At 38.4% G+C, this 23,198-nt stretch overlaps 1 protein-coding gene across 2 annotated transcripts in view; it reads left to right on the top strand.

Annotated features, from left to right (window-relative positions):
* GDAP2 (ganglioside induced differentiation associated protein 2) overlaps positions 1-23,198 on the top strand; it is a 67,824-nt gene that overhangs the window by 21,578 nt on the left and 23,048 nt on the right. For both annotated transcript variants that reach the window (XR_004349394.1, XM_032628600.1), the window contains exons 4-8: positions 5,482-5,635; positions 6,046-6,134; positions 11,747-11,823; positions 18,345-18,504; positions 20,522-20,678. Coding sequence is in view for 1 of the 2 variants with exons in the window: in XM_032628600.1 (XP_032484491.1) it covers positions 5,482-5,635; positions 6,046-6,134; positions 11,747-11,823; positions 18,345-18,504; positions 20,522-20,678 (637 nt within the window). In the remaining variant the exon portion in view is untranslated. The remainder of the gene's footprint in view (positions 1-5,481; positions 5,636-6,045; positions 6,135-11,746; positions 11,824-18,344; positions 18,505-20,521; positions 20,679-23,198) is intronic.

Below are 23,198 nucleotides of genomic sequence, written 5' to 3'. Positions count from 1 at the left end.
CAGAGTGAAGTAACTCAGAAAAAGATAAACAAATGGTGTATGCTAACGCACATATATGGAATCTAAAAAACGGTACTGATGAACCTAGTGGCAGGACAGGAATAAAGGGCCAGACATAGAGAATGGGCTTGAGGACACGGCGGGGAAGGGAAACTGGGATGAAGTGAGAGAGTTGCATTGACATATATACACTACCAAATGTAAAATGGATGGCTGTTGGGAAGCAGCTGCATAGCACAGGGAGATCAGTTCGATGCTTTGTGACGACCTAGAGGAGTGGGATAGGGAGGGTGGGAGGGAGGCTGAGGAGGGAGGGGATATGGGGATATATGTATACTTATAGCTGATTCACTTTGTTGTGCAACAGAAACTAACACAACATTGTAAAGCAACTATACTCCAATAAAGATATTAAAAAAAATAAAAATTCTAAAATAATGTTCCTATTAAAGGAATCATTAGTAGTTATAATTTTACAGAGGATTTTTATTGGTTCATTAAATACAAAAAAATTGATGTATGATTGCATAATAAAGTTTTTCTAATTCTAAGAGAAAAATGGACACTGCAAGAAAAGAAAACTACAGGCCTATATCTCTGATGAATATAGATGCAAAAATTCTCAACAAAATAGTAGCAAACAATACAGCAGCACTTTAAAAGAATCACACACTGTGATCAAGTGGGATTTATCCTTGGGATGAAAGGATGGTTCAACATACACAAATCAATAAATGTGATACACCACATTAATGGAATGAAGAGTGAAAATTATATAATCCTCTCAATAGATGAAGAAAAAACGTTTGACAAAATTCATCACATTTTTCTTGATAAAAATTCTAAACATGTTCAATGTAGAGGGAACATACTTCAACATATCCAGAGCAATTAGGCAAGAAAATGAAACAAAAGGCGTCCAAATCAGAAAAGAAATAAAATTATTACTGTTTGAAGGTAACATGATCTTATTTAGAGAAAATTGTAAAGACTCCACCAAAAAACTGTTAGAAGGGGCTTCCCTGGTGGCGCAGTGGTTGAGAGTCCGCCTGCCGATGCAGGGGACATGGGTTCATGCCCCGGTCCAGGAGGATCCCACATACCGCGGAGTGGCTAGGCCCATGAGCCATGGCCGCTGAGCCTGTGCATCCAGAGCCTGTGCTCCACAATGGGAGAGGCCACAGCAGTGAGAGGCCCGCGTACTGCAAAAAAAAAAAAAACTGTTAGAACTAGTAAATCCAGTAAAGTTGCAGGATACAAAATCAACATGCAAAAATCAGTTGCATTTCTATACAGTAACAATGAACCACCTGAAAATGAAATTCTGAAAACAATCCCATTTTACAGTAGCATCAAAAAGAATAAAATTCTTACTGATAAATTTAGTGAATAGGTAAGAGATCGGTACACTGAGAACTATGAAACATTGATGAAAGAAATTGAAGAAGACATAAGACATAAATGGAAAGATAGCCTGTGTTCATTGATTGAAAGAATTAATATTGTTAAAATATCTGTACTACTCAAAACCATCTATAGATTCAGTGCAATCCCTATCAAAACTCCAATGGTATTTTTCACAGAAATAGATAAAAGAATCCTAAAATTGGTATGGGACTACAGAAGACCCCAAATAGGCAAAACAATCTTGAGAAAGAGGAGCAAAGCCAGAAGCAACACACTTCCTGATTTCCGACTATACTACAAGGCTATAATAATCAGAACAGTAACAAATGGGACTACATCAAACTAAAAAGCTTCTGTACAGCACAAGAAGAGACATTTTCCCAAATAAGACACAGATGGCCAATAGGTGCATACAAAGGTGCTCAATAAAAACCACAGTGAAGGGCTTCCCCGGCAGCACAGTGGTTGAGAGTCCGCCTGCTGATGCAGGGGACACAGGTTCGTGCCCCAGTCCAGGAAGATCCCACATGCCGCAGAGCGGCTGGGCCCATGAGCCATGGCTGCTGAGCCTGCACGTCCAGATCCTGTGCTCTGCAACGGGAGAGGCCACAACAGTGAGAGGCCCACGTACCACAAAAAAAAAAAAAAAACCACAGTGAAGTATCACCACACACCTGTTAGAATGGCTGTTATTTTAAAAATGAGATAACATGCTGTTAAGGATGTGGAGAAAAGGGAACTGTTGTGCACTCATGGTAAGTATGTGAATTGGGATAGCTGTTATGGAAAACAGTATGGAGGTTCCTCAAAAGAATTTAAATGGAATTACTGTATTGTCCAGAAATTCCACTTCTAGGTGTAAATCCAGAGAAAATGAAATCATTATCTCAAAGAGGTATCTGCACCCCAATGTTCATTGCAGCATTATTTATGATAGCCAAGACATGGAAACAACCTAAGTGTCCATTGATGGATGAGTGAATAAAGAAAATGTAGTGGTGGTGGTGTGTGTATGTATAAACTGTGTCTGTGTACATATTATATAATATATAGTATACACAGTGGAATATTTTTCAGCCATAAAAAAGGAAATCCTGCCATTTGCAACAATATGCATGACTTTGATGGTGTTATGCCAAGTGAAATAAAGTCAAAGGCATATTGAATGATCTAATTTATATATGGAATCTGAAAAAAGCTGAAGTCATAGAAACAGAGAATAGAATTGTGGTTGACAGGGGTGGGGGAAATGAGATGTTGATCAAAAGAACAAATTTCAGGCTATAATATAAATACTAAAGTTGTACAGCTTGGTGATTATAATTAATAACACTATTACATACTTGAAGGTTGTTAAGAGAGTAGATCTGAAGTGTTCTCTCTATAAAGAAAAGTAGTTATTTGAGGTGATAGATGCGTTAACTGACCTTATTGTGGTAATCATTTCACAATACATACATATATCAAATGACCATGTTGTACACCTTAAACATGGTCATTTGATATATGTATATATTGTGAACTGGTTACCACAATAATTACACAATGTTATATGTCAATTATGCCTCAGTAAAGCTGAGGAGAAAAGTACAGCATCAAAGTCAAGAGAGGCTGTTATTTATTCTGTCCTGTTAGGACCCCATGCTGCATAGTTTTCATCTTATTTTTGTTATTACTTTTTAAGAGTGATAGACTGGGATATACCTAAAAGAAAATGATTAGCATAGTAGACATTGTGGAAACCATATTATTTGAAGGAATAGTTTAAAGAGCTAGGATTAGCATAGAGAAAAGAAGATTTGAGGGAAATATGACTTGAGTGAATTAGGCCAAGATATTTTTCAAGATATCCCACCTTCTGGATATATCTGATTCACCTGAGGTACCATTTAGTTTATTGCTTTATCCCTTGTATTTCCTCTAAACTGGAAGTTATATCTAATGGAATCAAGTTTGGCTAAAATATTTCATAGGTGATGTTGTATTGTGTACTTAATATTGTCTCATATTAGAAGATACATGAAATCTGATTGACCTGTTAGTGGACCATTATTAAGAGGCTCTCCAGATTAGAGTGATGACAGTTTGATCCTTCCATTTGTACAGTTGTATTTTATCCTTTGTGGCTGAAAGGTAATCAATAAGATGGTGTTTAGGCTCTATGAGTATCTAGTCCCTCATTGTACATTCACATAATGGTTTTAGCAACAATTTATAGTCCTAAATTATAGTTTGGGTGGAAATAAAATTCTACGTTAGAAATTATTTTCCAGATTTTTGAAGGCGTTGCTCCATTGTTTTCTATTTTCATTATTGCTCTTGAAAAATCTCATATTATTATTCCTGATTCTTCATATGTTACTGGTTTCTTTTCTGGAAACTTTATGATCTCATCTTTATTTCTGATGTTTTTTTAATTGAAATTTAAGTGATTTAAGTAATTTAAGTGATGTGGCTTGGTCTGGTTTGGTTATTCCATGGGCTCTTTGAGTCTAGAAACTCATATCTTTCCATTATGGGAAATTTCTTGTTTTATTTTTTTAATAATTTCCTTCCCTCTGTATTCTCTGTTCTGTCTTTGAAGAAACTTTATTGGATGCTCTACCTCCCATTTCATCCTCCGAGTTTTATATCTGTTACCTCTTATTTTCTATCTGTTTATTTTCTGGAAGATTTCCTCAACTTTAGCTTTAACCCATTTTTGAACTTTTTATTTCTGCTGTCATATTTTTCACTTGGCTATAACAATTAGATAAGTGCTTTTTCCTCTTCTCTGAATATTCTGTTTTTCATAACATTCTGGTTATGTTTCAGACATACTATGTCTCTTCTCACCTCTTTGAGAGTATTAATTATAGTGTTGGGAGTTTTTTGGCTTGTTTTTTAAGTTTCCTTCCCTAAATTGCCTATTTTTTTTTTTAGCATTTGTGCCCCCCACACACACCCCATTTCTGAGAGGCTTTCCTCACTTCCTGGTGATCCTCGAGTGTTAGCATATTCAAGAGAGGAATTGAGAAGGTACTGGGAAGCTTTGTGTGCATGGGCTTGGTGGATCTTGAAGCAGATGATGAGCAGGAGCCCTGCTGTTTCATTGGGAGAACATCCCTCATCCCTCATTTATCAGAATCTGTAGGTCCTTTGGTTTGAGCCTCTTAGTCTCCTGGAAGGGAATCTTCCAGGGGTATAATCATGGATGTCTGTTTTGGAAGCCAGTTAGGAGCAGAGATCTAGAGCCATTACTGTTGAGTATAACAGTTGAATCAAATCCCCTCTTTTCAGCTGTGCCTGGGGTTCTTAGAGTCCAGAAGCTCTAGTGCAGCATCTCCCAAGAATAAACCTTCCTGTTGCTGTGGTGGTAAAGGAATCATCGCCTTGCTGTGCTGGCTGGGAGAGGGGTTGTTGCAGATTTGAATGTTCTTATACAAACTTTTAACTCAGCCTCCTCTTTTTAGTCCCAGTTCACATCATAGCCTTCAGAAGTTCTTAGGACCTCCAATTTCTGAGCCTTTTTAGTGTTCTGTAGTAATAACAACAATAATAGCTAATGCATGAATGCACTTTGCATATATTAACTCATTTAATCCTGTGAAGTAAGTACTACTAGTATCCCCCTTATATAGGAAATTGAGGCATGGAGAGGCCAAGCGCTTGTCCAAAGGGTCATAGCAGGAACATGGTGGATTCAGGATTTGAATCAAAGCAGTCTGTCTTCAATCCAACACTGCCTTTCAGAACAGACCAGCTTGCTTCATGTTGGTCACCCCATTTCTGCAAGCAGTTATGTTTCTCTGCTTTGCTAAATCAGTTGCTTCTAGTCCACTGACTTTATTCCTTCCAAAATTTTAATGATGCTTTTCTGCTTCATGGTCTCTCCCATCCTCTTTGTCTCTCTTTTTATACCTGTTGTATTGTTTTTTTGGGATCAGAGACAAATGTTTGTATTCAATCCATATTTTTAACTGGAATTTCTCAAAGTTCGTAATACTTTCTCTGTTTCACGCATTGTTCTGTTAGTTTGCTGGGGGTTTTTTTTCCTAACAGCTCCATGACTTATATATTCTCCCTTGTTCCCAGGTTGCCGGACAGGTGAAGCAAAATTGACAAAAGGATTTAATCTAGCTGCCCGGTTCATCATTCACACAGTGGGACCTAAGTACAAGAGCCGCTATCGCACAGCCGCTGAGAGTTCCCTATACAGCTGCTACAGAAACGTACTTCAGCTGGCAAAGTATGGCTAGCTCAGTTCCTAGACATAGCATGCCATACATTGGTAAAGGCCCTGGTTTTAAAATGAAACCTAGCTATGAAAGTCAAATTTTGAGGGGCTTAAATAATTTAGGAGGAACCTGAAGATAGAATTAATCATCTTCTCAAACGTGGCAGAGTAAGAGGAATACATTTGGGTGACTTGAGAATTTAACCAATTCCCATTTTACTTAGTTCCCATTTTACTCGGAATATATTTCCCCCAAATGGTGCAGTTAAATTATATGTTAATATAATTTTTACATAGTGCAGTTGGGTTAAATATTACAGTAGATTCATTGAAGGGACAGGGAAGGAGAAGTTAAGCTGCATTTTTTATTATTTATTATGAATGCTTAGAGTATAGTTTTTGTGTTTTCTGTTTGATTGCAGAGAGCAGTCCATGTCTTCTGTTGGATTCTGTGTCATCAATTCTGCAAAACGAGGTTACCCTTTAGAGGATGCAACACACATAGCACTTCGTAAGTAAGGTTGGGGGTACTGTACATAAATTAAATTTTAAAAAAGTTTTTTATCACTAGTTAAATAGTTGCAGCCAAAGAAGATTTGTTGATTAACTGATTGTGGCACTCTGGCGGGAAGTTTGTGTTGACAAGTTGCAGAGCTCTCAGTTTACTTTCTAGGTTTGACATTTTTATCCCTTTGAATAAAGGCTTAGAAAATTTGCCTATTAAGTTTGAAAATTATACCGCTGAGAAGTATGGCCAATGCATTGGGTATTTGAATCATAATTCAGAATAATCTTAGCAGGCAGCAACAGTGAAGTCAAAACAGATTTTGTAATATCAGATTGATACAGCACTGTCAGTTTAAGCGGTAGCTTTCACGTGTGCTATTTGAATATAAAACCCTGCGTTTAGAGTTTAAAAAGACTGGGCTCAATCATTATGAGCCAGAATGTTGTATATGTAAGATAAAAATATGACGCTTAGCTCGAGGGAGTCCCTGATCTCACTGTATGGTATACAGCTTCAGACCACGCCTAGAATTTTGCATCTAGTTCTGGCTGTCATATCTCATGAGACTGACAAACTGCAGGGCAAACAGTTTGAAACATTAGTGGTGTTTCTCCTAAAGAAGAACACACTTTTAGCATATATGGTGCCCAAATATATGGAGTCGTCTCATGTGGACTTATTCCATACTGTATTTTTAGAGCAATAGTTCTTAACTATTATGACTTCTTTGGAATTCATCATAAACTACACTGAGCATCTGAGGAAACAAAGCTGTGGACCCTTTTCCCGGAGGAATGCACTTATAGAGGGAATTTACATGCTATTTCAGGAAGTTCACAGATCCTTGTAAAGATTGTAAATAAGATCTCCAACTGTAGAAGACAGGTCTAAGACAAGTGACAAGGAAGAAGATTTGTTCCCCTTTGAGATAGGACTATCTGAAATAGAAAGTTTTTTTTTTTTAATTTATTTATTTTATTATTTATTTTTGGCTGCATTGGATCTTCGTTGCTGCGCACAAACTTTCTGTAGTTGCGGCAAGCAAGGGCCACTCCTCGTTGTGGTGCATGGGCTTCTCATTGTGGTGGCTTCTCTTGCTGCGGAGCATGGGTTTCAGGTGCGCAGGCTTCAGTAGTTGTGGCACGCAGGCTCAGTAGTTGTGACTCACAGGCTCTAGAGCGCAGGCTCAGCAGTTGTGGCACATGGGCTTAGTTGCTCCGCGGCATGTGGGATCTTCCTGGACCAGGGCTCGAACCCGTGTCCCCTGCATTGGCAGGTGGATTCTTAACCACTGCGCCACCAGGGATGTCCTAGAGATGTTTTCATCTCTGTATTTCTAATGCTTTCTTATGTCAGGAATGCTTTACATATGGTCCTTGCTGAAGAAATAAGTATCTTAAAAAGGGATAAAAGAAATTCCATTTCACTTCTTCAACAACCGTGTGTTTTAGGTAGTGTAGTGTTTTAGGTATTTGCTTTACAAATAAAGAGGCTCAGAAATTTATCATTTTCTTAGGGTTATGCAGACTTGGAACATGTATCCAGACCTTCTGACTCCCAAGTCTAGTAACCTATGTGTTGTACTAGATAATTCATTATGCTTGAGTTAGGACTGCTTTGGTGGGAAACTACTGTTACAGCTAGCCTGCATGTATTCTGAATGGTGCCTTACCAAAGCAAAGTTCCTACCTTTATATAATTCTCCTTGGCAAGGCTTTTGGCAGGTCTTAACTTTCTCTGGTTTCGTTTAGCCTGTGTCCCATATTCCTATATCATAACTTGAGATAGGCCTTTTATGTCTCCATTTTTTATTAAAGTAATTATATGGATTAGAATTTAAAGAGACACCATCATTTTGTAGCAAAGGCTCTGAAAAGGTAGTCAAGAAGACTGGTTTTTGGTCCCAGTTCTACCAGTCTAACTCTGGCTCTGTGGCCCTCAGATAAGTCACTTGATACAGTACCACAGAGGAGTCAGCTTTGAGCAGTAATTGTAGTAACAGCAGATAAAGATCAAAAGTAGGTATAAGGCCATAGTTCCTATGAGTCAGGAGTCTGGCTTGGCTGACTCTTCTGCTCGGGGTCTCCCATGGCAACAACTTAGGTGTGGGCCAGACAGTTCATCTCTGGAGCTTGGGGGGTACTTCTGAGTTCATGTGGTTATTGGCAGAATTCAGTTTCTTGCAGTTGTGGGACTGGAGGTCCCTGCTTTCTTGCTGCCTGTCAGCCGAGGGCCACTCGCAGTGCTTAGAGGCCACCTGAACTTCCCTGCTACGTGACCCTTTCCCAGCAGGGCAGCCCACTTCCTCCAGGCCAGCAGGAGAACCTCTTCTTCCATCAGCCAGCCAGTGCCTCACACCATGTAACTCAACCACAGGAGTGACATTCTTCACTTCTGCTGGGTCCTTCCACATTCAAGGGCAGGAGATTCAACCAGGTTGTGACTCTTTGGACGTCATCTTAGAATTCTGCCTGTCACAGGGTAGAAAGCCAGCCCACTCTTCCTACCTTGAAATTGTCAACCAGAAACCCAGCATGTGCTTTTGTAAATGGTCCCTCAATTAAATTCTCCTCAAATTACAAAGAAAAAAACTAGGTATAAGGGACTTTGATGAAGCAATTTCTAGAAATTTAATTAGCACAAAGGAAATGTAAAGCTTTAAGATAAGCAGGTTAACTTGTATAAGACCTGCTTGACTTATTACACCTTAAATCTAATAGCAGAACTATAACATCTCATTAAAAAATACACACACACACACACACACACAAACAGTTGTGCCCTTTGCTCACATACTTTCTAAGCATCTGGGAAAAAAATGGCTTTTAGGCTTTTGTAGCATATATGGGCCAAGAACAAATCTGAGGCTGGAACTCTTAAGCCCTTAGTTCCAAAAGCTTTCTTACTTATTAAACTATTACTGAAATTTATTTCATTTGAAATCTAAGTAATATCTGCATGATAGATATACTAAGTTATTTATCTTTTTTTCCTTAGTTCATGTGCAGTTCAGTTCTTCTCCAGAAGAAACTTAAAGAAACATCTACATTTAGATAAATGTATCATGTTATTTATCATTCAACAGAACTCTGAGTGACTACTATATGCTAGGCCCTATGCTATATAGAAGAGGATACAGTGGTGAGAAAAAAGGCAATGGTGTTGTTCTTATTGTGTTTCCGGTTTGGAAATTTTAATGTCACACATGTCATTCTCACCAGTTACAGAGTTTTTACTACAAGTTAGGCACATGGCATCCTAGCTGCTTGCAAAGAATAGTGCACAGTACAAAAACCTTATAGCCATGATATCACTTTTTTTTTTCTCCTTTTTGCAGAATTACTTTTCTGAGTGAACTGTGCTGCTGAGGGAATTCAACTTGGTTACTAGTTGGCATCGTACGTTGTCTTCCAAAGGAAATGCCCCAGTTATACGCTGGGAAACTATTTTGTGTAAACATTAAAACTTGGTGTCAAAGTAAATGGGATGGAAGAAAATCGTTTTTTTTTTAATTTCATCTTTTAAAAATTATTAAAGCACAATAGGGGGAGAAATGAAAAAATTTGTCACCTGACAGAAAGAGAATTAGGAAGATTTGTTCAGTCCTTCAACAAATGGGTCTCCTCTATTTAGGCTCTCAAGACACAGTAGTGAACAAGGCAAGCAATAGGTTGATAATCAGAGTCATAAAATGTTCATTCAGTTACTACTTTTGAATGATTGCTTGCCATATTCCTAAGGTGTACTAGGCCCTAGTAATATATATATTTTATTTTAAAGATTTTTTTTTTAATGTGGACCATTTTTAAAGTCCTCATCGAATTTGTTACAGTATTGCTTCTGTTTTATGTTTTGGTTTTTTGGCCCTGAGGCATGTGAGATCCTAGCTCCCCGACCAGAGATCAAACCTGCACTGCGTTGGAAGGCAACATTCTAACCACTGGACCACCAGGGCAGTCCCAAGGCCCTAGTAGTATTAATGTTAAGTTTACTTGGCCTTCAGAAAGCTCACAGTCTAGATATAAAATGCTATGCAAAGTTCACAAATAGAGGGCTGTTTAAAAGATTATGGGAGGAGCACACAGAAGGATGGAGTTCTATACAAAGGAGATGGCTTTTGACTGGGCCATGAAAAATGAGTAGGAGTTCACTAAGAGAGGGTCATGGTGGATGAAAGGTATTCTAGTCAAAGGCAACCATGCAGGCAGAGGTAGGGTAACATCAAAGTAAGTGGCATATTCGAAGTACAGCAAAGAAGCCAATGGCTAAAGCATAAGATGGGTGGGAAGAATAGCTGGAAATAGGACTAAAGGGCAGGGGTGGAGGGGTGGTTAATTGTCAGGGTGTGGAGAGCCATGCCATGGGGACTTTGGATCTTAACCTATAAGCAGTGCACAGCCATCGGAAATAGTTAGTAAGGAGGGTAACATAAGATAACTAAGGCAACAGTGAATATGTAGGCTTGGAAAGAGAACAGTTGAAAACTTATTGCCAACGTCTTTGTTAGCCTTGGGAGCCTGAGAGCAGCTGGAAGAGAAAAGGAATGGCTGTTAAAAATATTAGCAATAGAATTTAAAGCACATGATAACACATGGAAAATGCAGGATGAAGGAAGAAGTGTCAGAAGAATTCAGGATTCTAGCTTAGGTTAGTGGTTGGTTGTTGCTGTGTAACTGAAATAAGGAGTACAGGTAAAGGAGCAGGTGTTGGGGAGAGATGGAAGTCAGGTTTGGACCTGTTGGGATCAGGTTTGGACACGCTGAGTTTGAGGTCTCAGTTACCTGGGCAGATATGCCCAGCAGGCTGTAGGAAATTTCAGGTCTTTTGTTCAGAAAACAGAGTATAAAGATTTGGGAGCCATCAGCATGTGGAATATTATCTAATAATCAAATTAGTGAGCTCAAGAAAATATATATACCAAGAAAATTAAAAATATGGAGGACAGAACCTGGAGAGGACAATATTTTTAAAAGGTGGGGTGCGGGCATCTAGAGAGAGATTGCAGGTAAGTTAGGGACTGAGAAAAGGCCACTAGGTCTCATTATTAAGAAGTTTATAGAGAAAGAATAAGGATAAGATAGAAATTAAGAAAAAATAATTCCGTTTTGGTTCAATAGGATCTTGACAGGGATAAAGAGCTGAGGAGGACTTCTCATACTGTAACTGATTAATGGAAAGGCACTTGTGCTAGACCATTCTGGTCAGAGAGAGAGGTCCCAGAGAATAAAAAGAATATACTGGATAAGGGAGAATTGTCTGGAGTCAGCATCTTCTATCGCCAGGCACTATTTACTGGCAATAAAGCAGTAAATAAAATAAAGCTCTTGCTGTTGTGGAGCTTTCGTCTAATGGATGGGGCAGGGAGGGTGGGGAGGATATACAATAAACAGGAAACTCCACGAAATGTCCAGAATAGTTGCTCTGTAGGAAAGCAAATCAGGGAAGAGTTTTTAAATAGGGTGACCTGGGGAGGCTTTACTGATACGGTGTCACTGAGTACAGACCTGAATGACACGAGGAGTGATCCCTTACAGAAATAAAACTTTGAAGGGTTCGATTTTTCTTCACAATTAATTTCTTATTTATTGAATTAATCTTTCTATTCTTTTCCTCAGGCACCGTAAGGAGATTCCTCGAAATACACGGAGAGACTATTGAAAAAGTAGTATTTGCTGTCTCTGAACTTGAAGAGGTATTTTGCTAATTCTCTTGCATTGTTTAAACCTTATTTTCACTTGTAAGTGTTTGCCTCTGTCTCTTCATTATCTGTTAACTGAATTGCCAGCAGGGAAATCCTAATTATCTGTGCACATGTTCGGTAGTGGGGCTTACCATCATTTGTTGAAAAAGACTATACTGGAGACTAAAAGCAAGCCAAGAGGAGCATCTTGTCCATGTTCTTCACTGGTAAACTGTAATCACGCAGTAAACTCTTACAAGGTGGAGTTGTTCTGATTTACTCACTATATTAGCTCTCAAGACAGCTCAAGGCATCGCCTTACGACCTGAGCACTGGGTGCCTGGGCAGCATAACTGGAAAACCACCACTGCTGGAAAAGCCCTGTTATCTCTGTGACCTGGAAACAGGTGACAGCCTAGCCTAGTGGCTAGTACTGAGTAAGTTGTGAGGTTTATGGTTTGTTATGTGTGGTTAGGTTTAGTATGTTTCCATTTAATTTAGAGCCATTTTAGGAAATAAGTTCTTTTAAAAATCTTATTAAGCTTTATTTAGCTTTAGTGTGCTCTGTCCCATTCAGCTTGTATTACTTCTGAGTTTTGTGTCCTTGGGCAAGTTTTGTGTCCTCTCTGTGCTTTGATAAAAAATGAATACTAACAGTACTTATATCATAGGAGTTTTGTGATAAATGAATTAATACATGTGAAATAGCCATTCAGAGTATATGTAGGTACATATATAAGATATAAACCATTTTGAATTTGCTGAAGTAAGACACATTTACCATATTTGCTACCTCTTCTTGTTTCACCTGGTTTGCCTATTCATTCATTCTCTCAGTGACCTATTATTGAATTCTAGGATATATCAGGTTTACTCCACTGGGTTCTGGGTATGCACCAGTGGATGAGTCATGGTCGTTGTCCTCAAGGAGCCCACTGTCTGTTGGTGGGGACAGACAAGTCAGATAAGTTATGGTAATTGTGGTAAGGGCATTAATGGAGGTATGGGAAGGACAGGAGCACACAGCTCCAGCCTGGCATGCGGTTAGGAAATGCTTTCCATAGATGGTGATATGTAAGTTGAAATCATTGTAAAAGGTAACTAAAATTTTCCAAAGGAAGGGCAAATAACAGTAGTCATACGAGCATAAGCACAGGCATATAAGTAAGAAATAGCAGAAAGGGTGTAGTGTATTGCATAAAATGTGAGGCTAGGAGTCGCAAAAATGCAAGTTAGGCAGGTGCAAGATCACTCAAGGCCTGGTATCTCATACTTTATCAGTCGTACAATGGGGGAACATGGAAGAGCTCCAAGTAGACGAATGATGCGGTCTCACTTCTGTATTAGCTATGTGGAGGGTGATTTTGAAGGAGAAAGACAAGTGACCAGAAGAGATAATAAGCGGTTGTAATATTCCAAGTGAGAAATGATCAGACCTGAACAAGGGCACTGGAGGTGTTGAAATTTAAAAAAAATATTAAACAAATTCAGCTGGAGTTGGAGGTCACAAATATGTTGGGGAAAAGAGAGAGGGAAGTTAAGGATGACTCCTGGATTTCTGGCTTGGATGACTGGATAATGATGCCACCAGTGAGATAGCAGGTAGAAAGGGGGGAAAATTTTAGAGAGGGGAAGGGATTGAAGACACGTTCTATTTTGAACATGTTGAATCCTAGGGGGTCAGTGTATTCAACTGATGATCAGCAGGCCATTGTGCTTGTCAGTCTAAAGCTGAGGAGTGAAGTCTGGGCTAGAGATTTGACCATGTCATAGAATAGGATACCAAGTAAGGTACCAAGGTAAGATACCCTGTTCTCAGGGAGTTTGTAGACTAATAGTTAGATAGCCAGATAAACAAAGACCACCCTGAAGTGTGGCAAGTGCTGTGCTGGGAGTGTACATCACAGTGCTGTGGCAGTCTATCAGGGCACCTAAGCCAGACCCAGGGGAACAGAGAAAAATTCTTCACCTTCAGTATACCTGAAAAAAATAGTCATTAACGTTTATCATCTAGGTCCAATGGACTTTTTTTTTAAAAAGTCGTTTTAAGAATAATTTATTGAATAATAAAGGGATAATAAAAAACAATTTGATAAGGTATTTCAGTAAGAATTGAAATGTAACCAACCTTTTTATATCAAGTAAATTTTGTTGCACAAACATCGTAAAAGATGAAAGAATACTGTCACATCTTTCTAGTAAAATGTTCTTATCACAAAATCCTGTATGGTCAAGTTCTTCCTATAGTGACTCACTGAATGAGAATGCCATATTTCTACTTTGCCCATAGAAATATGTTGTTGACTCATGGGTTCTTGAATTTGAGAAGATTAATCTAGGATATTGTCATCTGAAGACTCAGTGTCTGAGATTCACTTCATATGATCAATCTTAACCTCATCTTTAATGAAGTGCTGCTGTCTGTGTCTTTACATCCACCTTTGATTCCTTTAATAATTCTGAAACGTCATCTGTGTTCAGTTGTCTTCTCTTTGCTATTTTGGGCTGAAAATGAAAAAGTCTGAATTCTCAAATCTTTCCAATGAAAGTTAAAAACAGACTACACATAAGAATAGAGATGCAAAAATTCTTAACAAAATATTAGCCAACTGAATCCAGCAACATATAAAAGGATTATGTAATATAACATCACCAAGTGGAATTTATCCCAGGAATGTTAGCTATGTTTTTTTGTATATAAAAAAATCCTAAGACGTCCACAAAAGAGCTGTTAGAACTAACGGAGCTCAGCAGGGTTACAGGACATAAGATCAATATAAAAAATAGTGTTTCTACACACTAGCAAAGGATAATCCAAAAATGAAATTAAGAAAACAGTTGCATTTACAGTAGCATTAAGAAGAATCAAATATTTAAGACTAAACTTAACAAAAGAAGTGTAAGGCTTGTACATTGAAAACTGCAAAATATATTTGAAGAAAAATTTAAAAGACCTTAATAAATAGAAAGATATCCTGTTTATGGATTGGAAGACAATATTGTTAAGATGGCAGTATTCCCCAAATTGTTCTACAGATTCAGCAAAATCCCTATCAAAATCCCAACTGAGTTTTTTGTAGAAATTGACAAGTTGTTTCTGAATTTCACATGGATATGCAAGGGACCCAGGATAGTCAAAACAACCTTGGAGAAAAAGAACAAAGTTGAAGGATTCACACTTAACTTATTTTGAAACTTACTCCAAGCACAGTAAATAAGACTATGTTGTACTGACATAAGAATAAACATATAGATCAGTGTAATAGAATTTTGACATGGCTGCCAAGACAATTCAATGAAGAAAGAATAAATAGTCTTATAAACAAATGGTATTGGAGCAACTGGTTATCCACATGCAAAAGAATGAAATTGAACCCCTACTTCACCCATATAAAGGAAATTAGCTCAAAATTTATCTAGGGACTAAGTATGAGACCTAAAACTATAAAACTGTTAGAAGAAAACATAGGTATAAATCTTCATGACCTTGCCTTAGGCAGTGGTTTCTTAGATATGATGTGATGTCAAAGACACAAGCATCCAAAATAAAAATAGGTAAATTGGTCACTCTTATAATTCAACAGTAAAAAGACAAATCACCCAATTTTAAAATGGACAAAAGTTGGTATTTACCCAAAGGAGTTGAAAATTTATGTCCTCACAAAAAACTACAAAAGATGTTTATAGCAACTTTATTAATATTTGCCAAAACTTGGAAGCACCAATATGTTGGTAGGTGAACGGGTAAATAAACTGTAATACATCCAGACAATGGAATATTATTCAACACTAAGAAGAAATGAACTATCAAGCTATAAAAAGATATGGAGGGGCTTCCCTGGTGGCGCAGTGGTTGAGAGTCCGCCTGCCGATGCAGGGGACGCGGGTTCGTGCCCCGGTCCGGGAGGATCCCACGTGCCGCGGAGCGGCTGGGCCCGTGAGCCATGGCCGCTGGGCCTGCGCGTCCGGAGCCTGTGCTCCGCGACGGGAGAGGCCACAGCAGTGAGAGGCCCGCCTACCACAAAAAAAAAAAAAAAGATATGGAGGGACCTTAAGTGCATATTACTAAGTGAAAGAAGCCTATCTGGGACTTCCCTGGTGGCGCAGTGGTTAAGAATCCACCTGCCAATGCAGGGGACACGGATTCGAGCCCTGGTCTGGGAAGATCCCACATGCCGCGGAGCAACTAAGCCCGTGTGCCACAACTACTGAAGCCCGTGCGCCTAGAGCCTGCAAGCCACAATTACTGAAGCCCGCGTGCCAAGAAGCCCATGCTCCACAACAAGAGAAACCACTGCAATGAGAAGCCCACACACTGCAACAAAGAGTAGTCCCCGCTCGCCACAACTAGAGAAAGCCCGCGTGTAGCAACAAAGACCCAACGCAGCCAAAAATAAATAAATAAATAAATTTATTTAAAAAAAAAAAAAAAAAGATGCCTATCTGAAAAGGCTGCATACTGTATGATTCCAACCATCTGATGTTCCAGAAAAGGCAAAACTACCAAGACAGTAAAAAGGTCAGTGGTTGCAGGAGGATGGGGGAGGGATGAATAGAGCACAGAGGATTTTTAGGGCAGTGAAAATACTCTTTATGGTACTATAATGATGGATACAAGTCATTATACATTTGTGCAAACCTGTAGAATGTACAACACCAAGAGTGAACCCTATGGGTGATTAGACGTGTCAGTGTAGGTTCATCAGTTATAACAAATGTACCACTCTGGTGGGGGTTGGTGATAATGAGGGAGACTGTATGTGTGAGGGCTGAAGGGATATGGGAAATCTCTCTACCTTCTTCCCAGTTTTGTTGTGAGCCTTAAACTGCTATGAAAAGAATAAAATCTTAAAAAATGGGCAAAAGTTTTGAATAGACAAGCACATGGGAAGATGTTCTATAACATTAACCAATAAGGGAATATAAGTCAAAATCACAGTGAGGTACCACTTCACACTCACTAGTGTGACTTTAATTACAAAGACAGACAATAACAAGAGTTAGGATGTGGAGAAATTGGAACCCTCATACGTAGCTAGTGAGAATGTAAAATTGTGCAGCTGCTTTGGAAAACAGCCTGGCAGTTCCTAAAAAAGTTAAAAAGAAATTCCAGTCTTAGGTATATGCAGAATAGAATTGAAAACATATGTCCACACAAAAACTTGTACACAAATATTCATATCATCGTTATTCGTAACAGCCAAAATGTGGAAACAACCTAAATGTCTGACTTACTGATAGATGGATAAACAAAATATGGTATATACATACAATGGAATATTAACCTATAAAAAGAATGAAGTACTGATATATCCTGTAGCATGGGTGAACCTTAGAAACATTATGCTAGGTGAAGAAAGCCAGACACGAAAACCATATACTGTATTCCATTTTAATGAAATGTCTGGAATAGGTAAATCTATACAGACAGAAATGTTAGTGGTTGTCAGGGGCTTGGGGAGGGAGGTATGGAGAATGACCTAGCTAATGAGCTTAGATTTTCTATTTGAGATGATGAAATGTTCTGGAATTAGATAGTGGTGATGATTGCACAACTTTGTGAATATACTAAAAACCAGTGAATCGTATACTTTAAAACGTGAATTTTATGGTACATGAATTATATCTTTTTTAAAAAGGCTGCAAAGATGTTGTGTCTAGTCTTTTTTTTTTAATTGAGTGCAGTTGACTTACAATCCAGTCTTCTTATGTACCTCATATAATATACTTATTTACATGAAAGATGATGAAGTATTGCAGGTGACATAATAGGAAAACTGACAGATGATTTCTCTGCCCTTCTAGGCAATTCCATCGTTCTTTTGGTTTCTTATTATTCTATTGTAGTCTTTTCTGGTATAGTTGGGGATAATTGATGAATAATGATAAAATAATTCTAGGATGATGAAAAAGCAAAATGCTTCAAGATACAGGAAAAATAAGAGCACTAAGTATCTATAATGTATCATGGATTTAGGAATGAGTCCAATGGACCAACCCATATGGAAATTATAAGAATGAGTTTTATTCTATTTTTTTAAGTGAGATATATCTTTATTCTTTGAGAAATCTCTAAGAAAGAATGGAAGTCATGAAATAGCAATCCTTCACAAAGAGTTAGAACTGTTAAAAAAAAAAAAAAAACTCAAAAACTAAACCTGGGTCCAATGGACCCTGATGGCACACTGAGGATTAAGGAAGTGGTGTCTGAGCTGAATCTTGAAAGACAAATATCACTAGTGAGGTGAAGGAGGGGCTGGGGACAGGGGTCACAGAACTTTTCATTCCAGGTTCAGTGACCTGGAACTGCCAGGATGGTAATCATGCTCAACTTGAGTGACTAACAAACCCTGATCCTTAACACGAGAACTGATTGAGGGTCCCAGGCAGCACGCAGTCTGAGCTTAGAAGTGGTGTGGCCTTTCTCCGGGATGAAGGCTGTCTTCACGGTGTAAGGAACAACACTAAGCACTGCTGGTGCCTGCTCCATTACTTCGTTAGTTTTCACACAATGTTTGGCTTTTCTCACACAGGCTACTTACCAAAAGCTGCTACCTCTGTACTTCCCAAGGTCATTAAAGGAGGAGAGTTGCTCATTGCCATACCTACCTGCAGATATTGGAAATGCAGAAGGGGAGCCTGTGGTACCAGAACGGCAGATAAGAATAAGTGAAAAACCTGGCGCCCCGGAGGGTGAGTTCTCCTTTTCTTACTTTTCCTCTTAAGGAAGCAAAGGCTCTGCTAAACATCAGCCACCGAAGAAGTAGGAAGTTCAGCCTGACCCTTGGGAGGCTATTGTGTGACACTAAGATCAAGACCACCTTAGGTGTTTTTAGAGTCTTATTCTTGTTAAGTCTAGAGACTCTATTCTTTTAGAGTCTTATTCTTGTTATTTTTACATTCTTTAAATGTAAAAAATATATATATGTATTATATTATATAATGTCAAGTCTGTGTTAGGCAGTAGAGATTCAGAGGTGGATATGACAACATTTTTACCCTCACGAAGTTTAGAGTTTCATGAAGGACACTGTTGAGGAAGCAGTCAAGTATATTATCATCTAAAATTTTCAGCAGCTTCAACTGTGTCCTCTGAAGGCCATACCTAACATCGAATACCGAAACAAGAATGCTGTTTTGTTTTGTTTCTTTAGGTTACATACCCCTGTAGATTGAAGTGATAGTAGAGCAGGGTAGGATGGGAGCTCCTCTGAAGCTGTTCTGTATGACAGCTTGTACTGATCTTCTTGGATATGTGTTATTGGAGACATGCCTCACAAGCTTCATTGCTGGAACTTGCAGCAGTTTAAGAATTACTGTGAGATTCCTGCTGTGAACACTTTTAAATGAGCATCAAGTTAAAATCTATAGAAGGCTACTCATCTCTTTTTTATCACCAGTATTTTTATCAGAAAATGTCTGTGAACCAAGCTTTCCTGGAGGGGTACTCATGTACTTTTAGGGAGCCACCAATAGAGTACAGCCTTGAAATGTGCCCAGCATCATTTGGAAATCCTCATAATTGTGACTACCACAATAGAATATAATTTTTCTTAAATGCGTAAAATGTGTTTTATATGACAAGGAATAATAAAAAGCAAAATCAGCTGAGGTAGCAGTACTGGGCAGTCATTAGCCAAAAGGTTCCCTTCTGTCCCCCATCCTCAAAGACTGCTTGATTTGCATCCATATCTCAGAAAATATTGTTACCTCATAGGTTCTAGTGTTCATAAATATTTTCAGTTAGAATATAGAATCTGTTAAAATAGATGTAAAATCAGCCTTGCCTGAGGGATTGAGAGAAGATTCATTTATGGGTATTTTTTTTAATAAAGGCACACTCAGCCCTTGCCTGTCACAGTTTGAGGAGCAGTGGTATAGATGTGAGGAGGTCCCAGCTCAACGGCCTCAGGTGGTGGCATTGCCTTGGGAAGCTCCCCTGCCATGGTCCAAGGATTTTGTTTGTTTGCTTTTCTTTCTTTAAAAAAGAATTTTTTTTAAACAGATCTAGTGAGGCAGTGGGGAACACATTAAGAGATGATCCATTCCCAAGGGACTGGCTGCTAGCCAAACGTAAAATGATCATATGGATAAATCAGAAAGGTAACATTAATTTGTAGTGAGAACTGTAACTCTTATGTACCAGAATGATTATGTAGGCATGACCAGTGTAGAAAATCAGACCGCTAGTCAAAACATATCTTAGTGAATGCAGATCACACCCTGAAATCCTGGTCCATCCGTCTTCCTTCAGGGGTTACCTGACAAAAGGACTGAAGATTATGTGCCAGCCATTCAAGTGCTCCCTTCTTAAACAATTCTGGATAAATGACCCCAAACATTTTTTCTTTCTATTTCTCTTTGGTTAGGTGTTGTGCTGTAGTTCATCTTTAAACCCACATACAGTATAATTGCTTCTATCTTTTTGTTTATTATTACGTTCTACTCTTTTCTTCCTAAGGTTACATCTAGGTCCCCTTGATTTGATTTCATGTGTTCCTAAAACTTCCATCCCACATGGACAGGTGGTTTCTTTCATTATTTCAGTTCTTCAAATGCCTGAATCTGATTTCAGTTTCATTCTCAAAAAATAACCTTAACCCTGGTTTTTTGAGTTTCTGTGCACTCATCCCTATAGCAGCATTCACAGTCTGTTTGTAGCATTTACTGTCAAGTTTTGCTATCTCTATTGATAGTATTTGTGTTGCAGACAACCAAGAAGAGGAGGATGAAGGCTTGGGAGTTGATCTCTCTTTCATTGGCTCTCATGCTTTTGCTCGAATGGAAGGAGATATTGATAAGCAAAGAAGACTGATCCTTCAGGGACAGTTATCAGAGGCAGCCCTGCAGAAGCAGCATCAAAGAAAGTAAGGCAAACCCCTTTGGACTGACAGACACATAAGGACATGAGAAACAAGAAAGGGCCTACCGCTGCTAAATGATCTACACGTAACGTGGTCTCATTTATTCTTCATGACAATCCACTAAGAAAAATATGTCCCCACTTTGTAGATGCAGAAATTCAAAGTTAATTTATCAGTGGACACCATTAGTATGTGATGAAGTCAGTGTTCAGATGCATCTCTGATTTCAGAGCTCCTACTCTTTCTACTGCGATTGTAGTGTCTTTGGGTGAGATTATATTCTAAAAGCAGAAAATAGGGGAAGGGAAAAACCAAGTCACAAGGTTTTTACTTAACATTACTATATTTATAATTAAAGCATAATCTATGGTTGTATTAACGTTAAAAGAGCTTTATTTCCCCCGATTTATCCCAGGGACCTTATAAAGCCATTCCATTTCTTTCAGGTGTTTTCTAAAGCAATTCTGAGTAACTCTTTTTTGAAACATAAAGAAAAGCAGCTTTTGTACTTCTGGGTAAGCTTGTCCAAGGATTAACAAACAGTCCTTGGAAAGCTAGTTGCTTTTCAAAAAATGTTAAAGGAAAGGAAAAATCATACACCATAATTGATTAATATTCATTATCTTATAGGGTTGGTTGAGGGGATAACATCTCATAGCGTTGTTGTGAGTGTTAAATAAGATAATGTAATGAGCTTAGCACAGTACCTGGTACTTAGCAAGCTCTTAAAAATTGGTCACTGCTCTTCTCTTTAATACTGAGCAAATTATGGTCTATTTTACCTTTGAGCTTTGGTACTTGCCATCCCTTTTGCCTGGAATACTCTTATTCTTCAATTCCTGCTCATTCTCCAGGTTTAAGCTCAGAAGTGATTGCCTCTAGAAACTTATCTCCCTGGAGATAAGTTGGAATAGACAGAATAGAAGTCTGGAATCAATGCCTCCTCCGTATGCTTTTTTTTTTCTTTTTTTTTTACATCCTGTACTTAACCAAAGGATAGCCTAGCACTTATCACACTATACTGTAATGATGTGTGGTGGTTGTTAGTCTCCATGTATAAAGTGGGAGTCAGACTAGACGATCTCTGGAGTCCCTTATAGAATTAGAATTTTGTTTTTCCTGAGTTCCTGGTCTTCACTTTATTCTCCCTTTTTTAAAAAAAATTAATTTATTTATTAATTTTTGGCTGCATTGGGTCTTTGTTGCTGCACACGGGCGTTTCTCTAGTTGCAGCAAGCGGGGGCTACTCTTCCTTGCAATGCACAGGCTTCTCATTGCAGTGGTTTCTCTTGCTGCGGAGCACAGGCTCTAGGCATGTGGGCTTCAGTAGTTGTGTCACACGGGCTCAGTAGTTGTGGCTCACGGGCTCTAGAATGCAGGCTCAGTAGTTGTGGTGCACGGGCTTAGTTGCTCTGTGGCACGTGGGAATCTTCCCAGACCAGGGCTCGAACCCATGTCCCCTGCATTGGCAGGTGGGTTTTTAACCACTGCACCACCAGGGAAGTCCAGTTCTCCTTTTATTTTCATGAACAAAAGCTAATTAGTCACTAGGGGGCACCAATGAACAGCTTTTCTAAAGGCAAGCACAGTCGAATGACAGTTTCAGTGGTTTCTGAACTAGGCCATGTATACGAATCATCTGGCAAACATTTTTCTTTAAATACAGTGACTGGGCTTTCCCTCACATGACTGGGATTTGGCCTCTCTATATATTTTAAAACTTTTTCACATCATGATTCATGTACAACTAGATTTGGGTACCTTTTTTTTGGACTAGGGCAGTGGTTCTCAAACTGTTTGGTCTCAGGTCCCCTTTGCATGCTTAAAAATTATTGAGGACCCCAAAGAGCTTTTGTTTTTACCTGGCTTATACCCACTAATATTTATCGTATGATAAATTATTTGTTAATTCATTTAAAAATAACCCATTATGTTTTTATGAAAAATAACTATTTTTTAAGTCAGTGAGAAATGCAGTGTTTTACGTTTTTGCAGATATTTTAATGTTTGACTTAATAGAAGACAGCTGGATTCTCATGTCAGCATTCAAACTGTTGCAATACTTTGTTTTGGGTGAAGTATATGAAGAAAATTTGACCTCATTCAGATACGTAGTTGGAAAAAGGTGTATTTTAATAGCCTTTTCAAATAGTTGGGGATATTCTTTGATATTACACCATAACTCAATATAATGATAGTTTCATAATGTTGTAATATGGAATCTCAAACCATATTTATGAATTTTTGTATTGTTATATTACAATGTGTTGTTTTATCCTGCACTTTGAGTAGATTTTATAACAGGAATTTAGAGCATGAATTTACAACATGATGTGTTGGTCTTTTGGAAAATATTGACTCACGTAATTATTCAGTTGTTCCAAATATTGACACATTACATTACACAATATCAAAAACTTATATTTGATAATATCACCACTGATCTCATCAGAAAAGTCCTTAAGTATTAGAAACTGTTAGCTTCTGGTGGTGGATACAAATTTTCTAACATTATATCTGTAT

This window comes from Phocoena sinus, chromosome 1 (genome assembly GCF_008692025.1).
Source record: "Phocoena sinus isolate mPhoSin1 chromosome 1, mPhoSin1.pri, whole genome shotgun sequence".
NCBI lineage: Eukaryota > Metazoa > Chordata > Mammalia > Artiodactyla > Phocoenidae > Phocoena > Phocoena sinus.
This window is presented reverse-complemented; position numbering and strand designations above follow the sequence as displayed.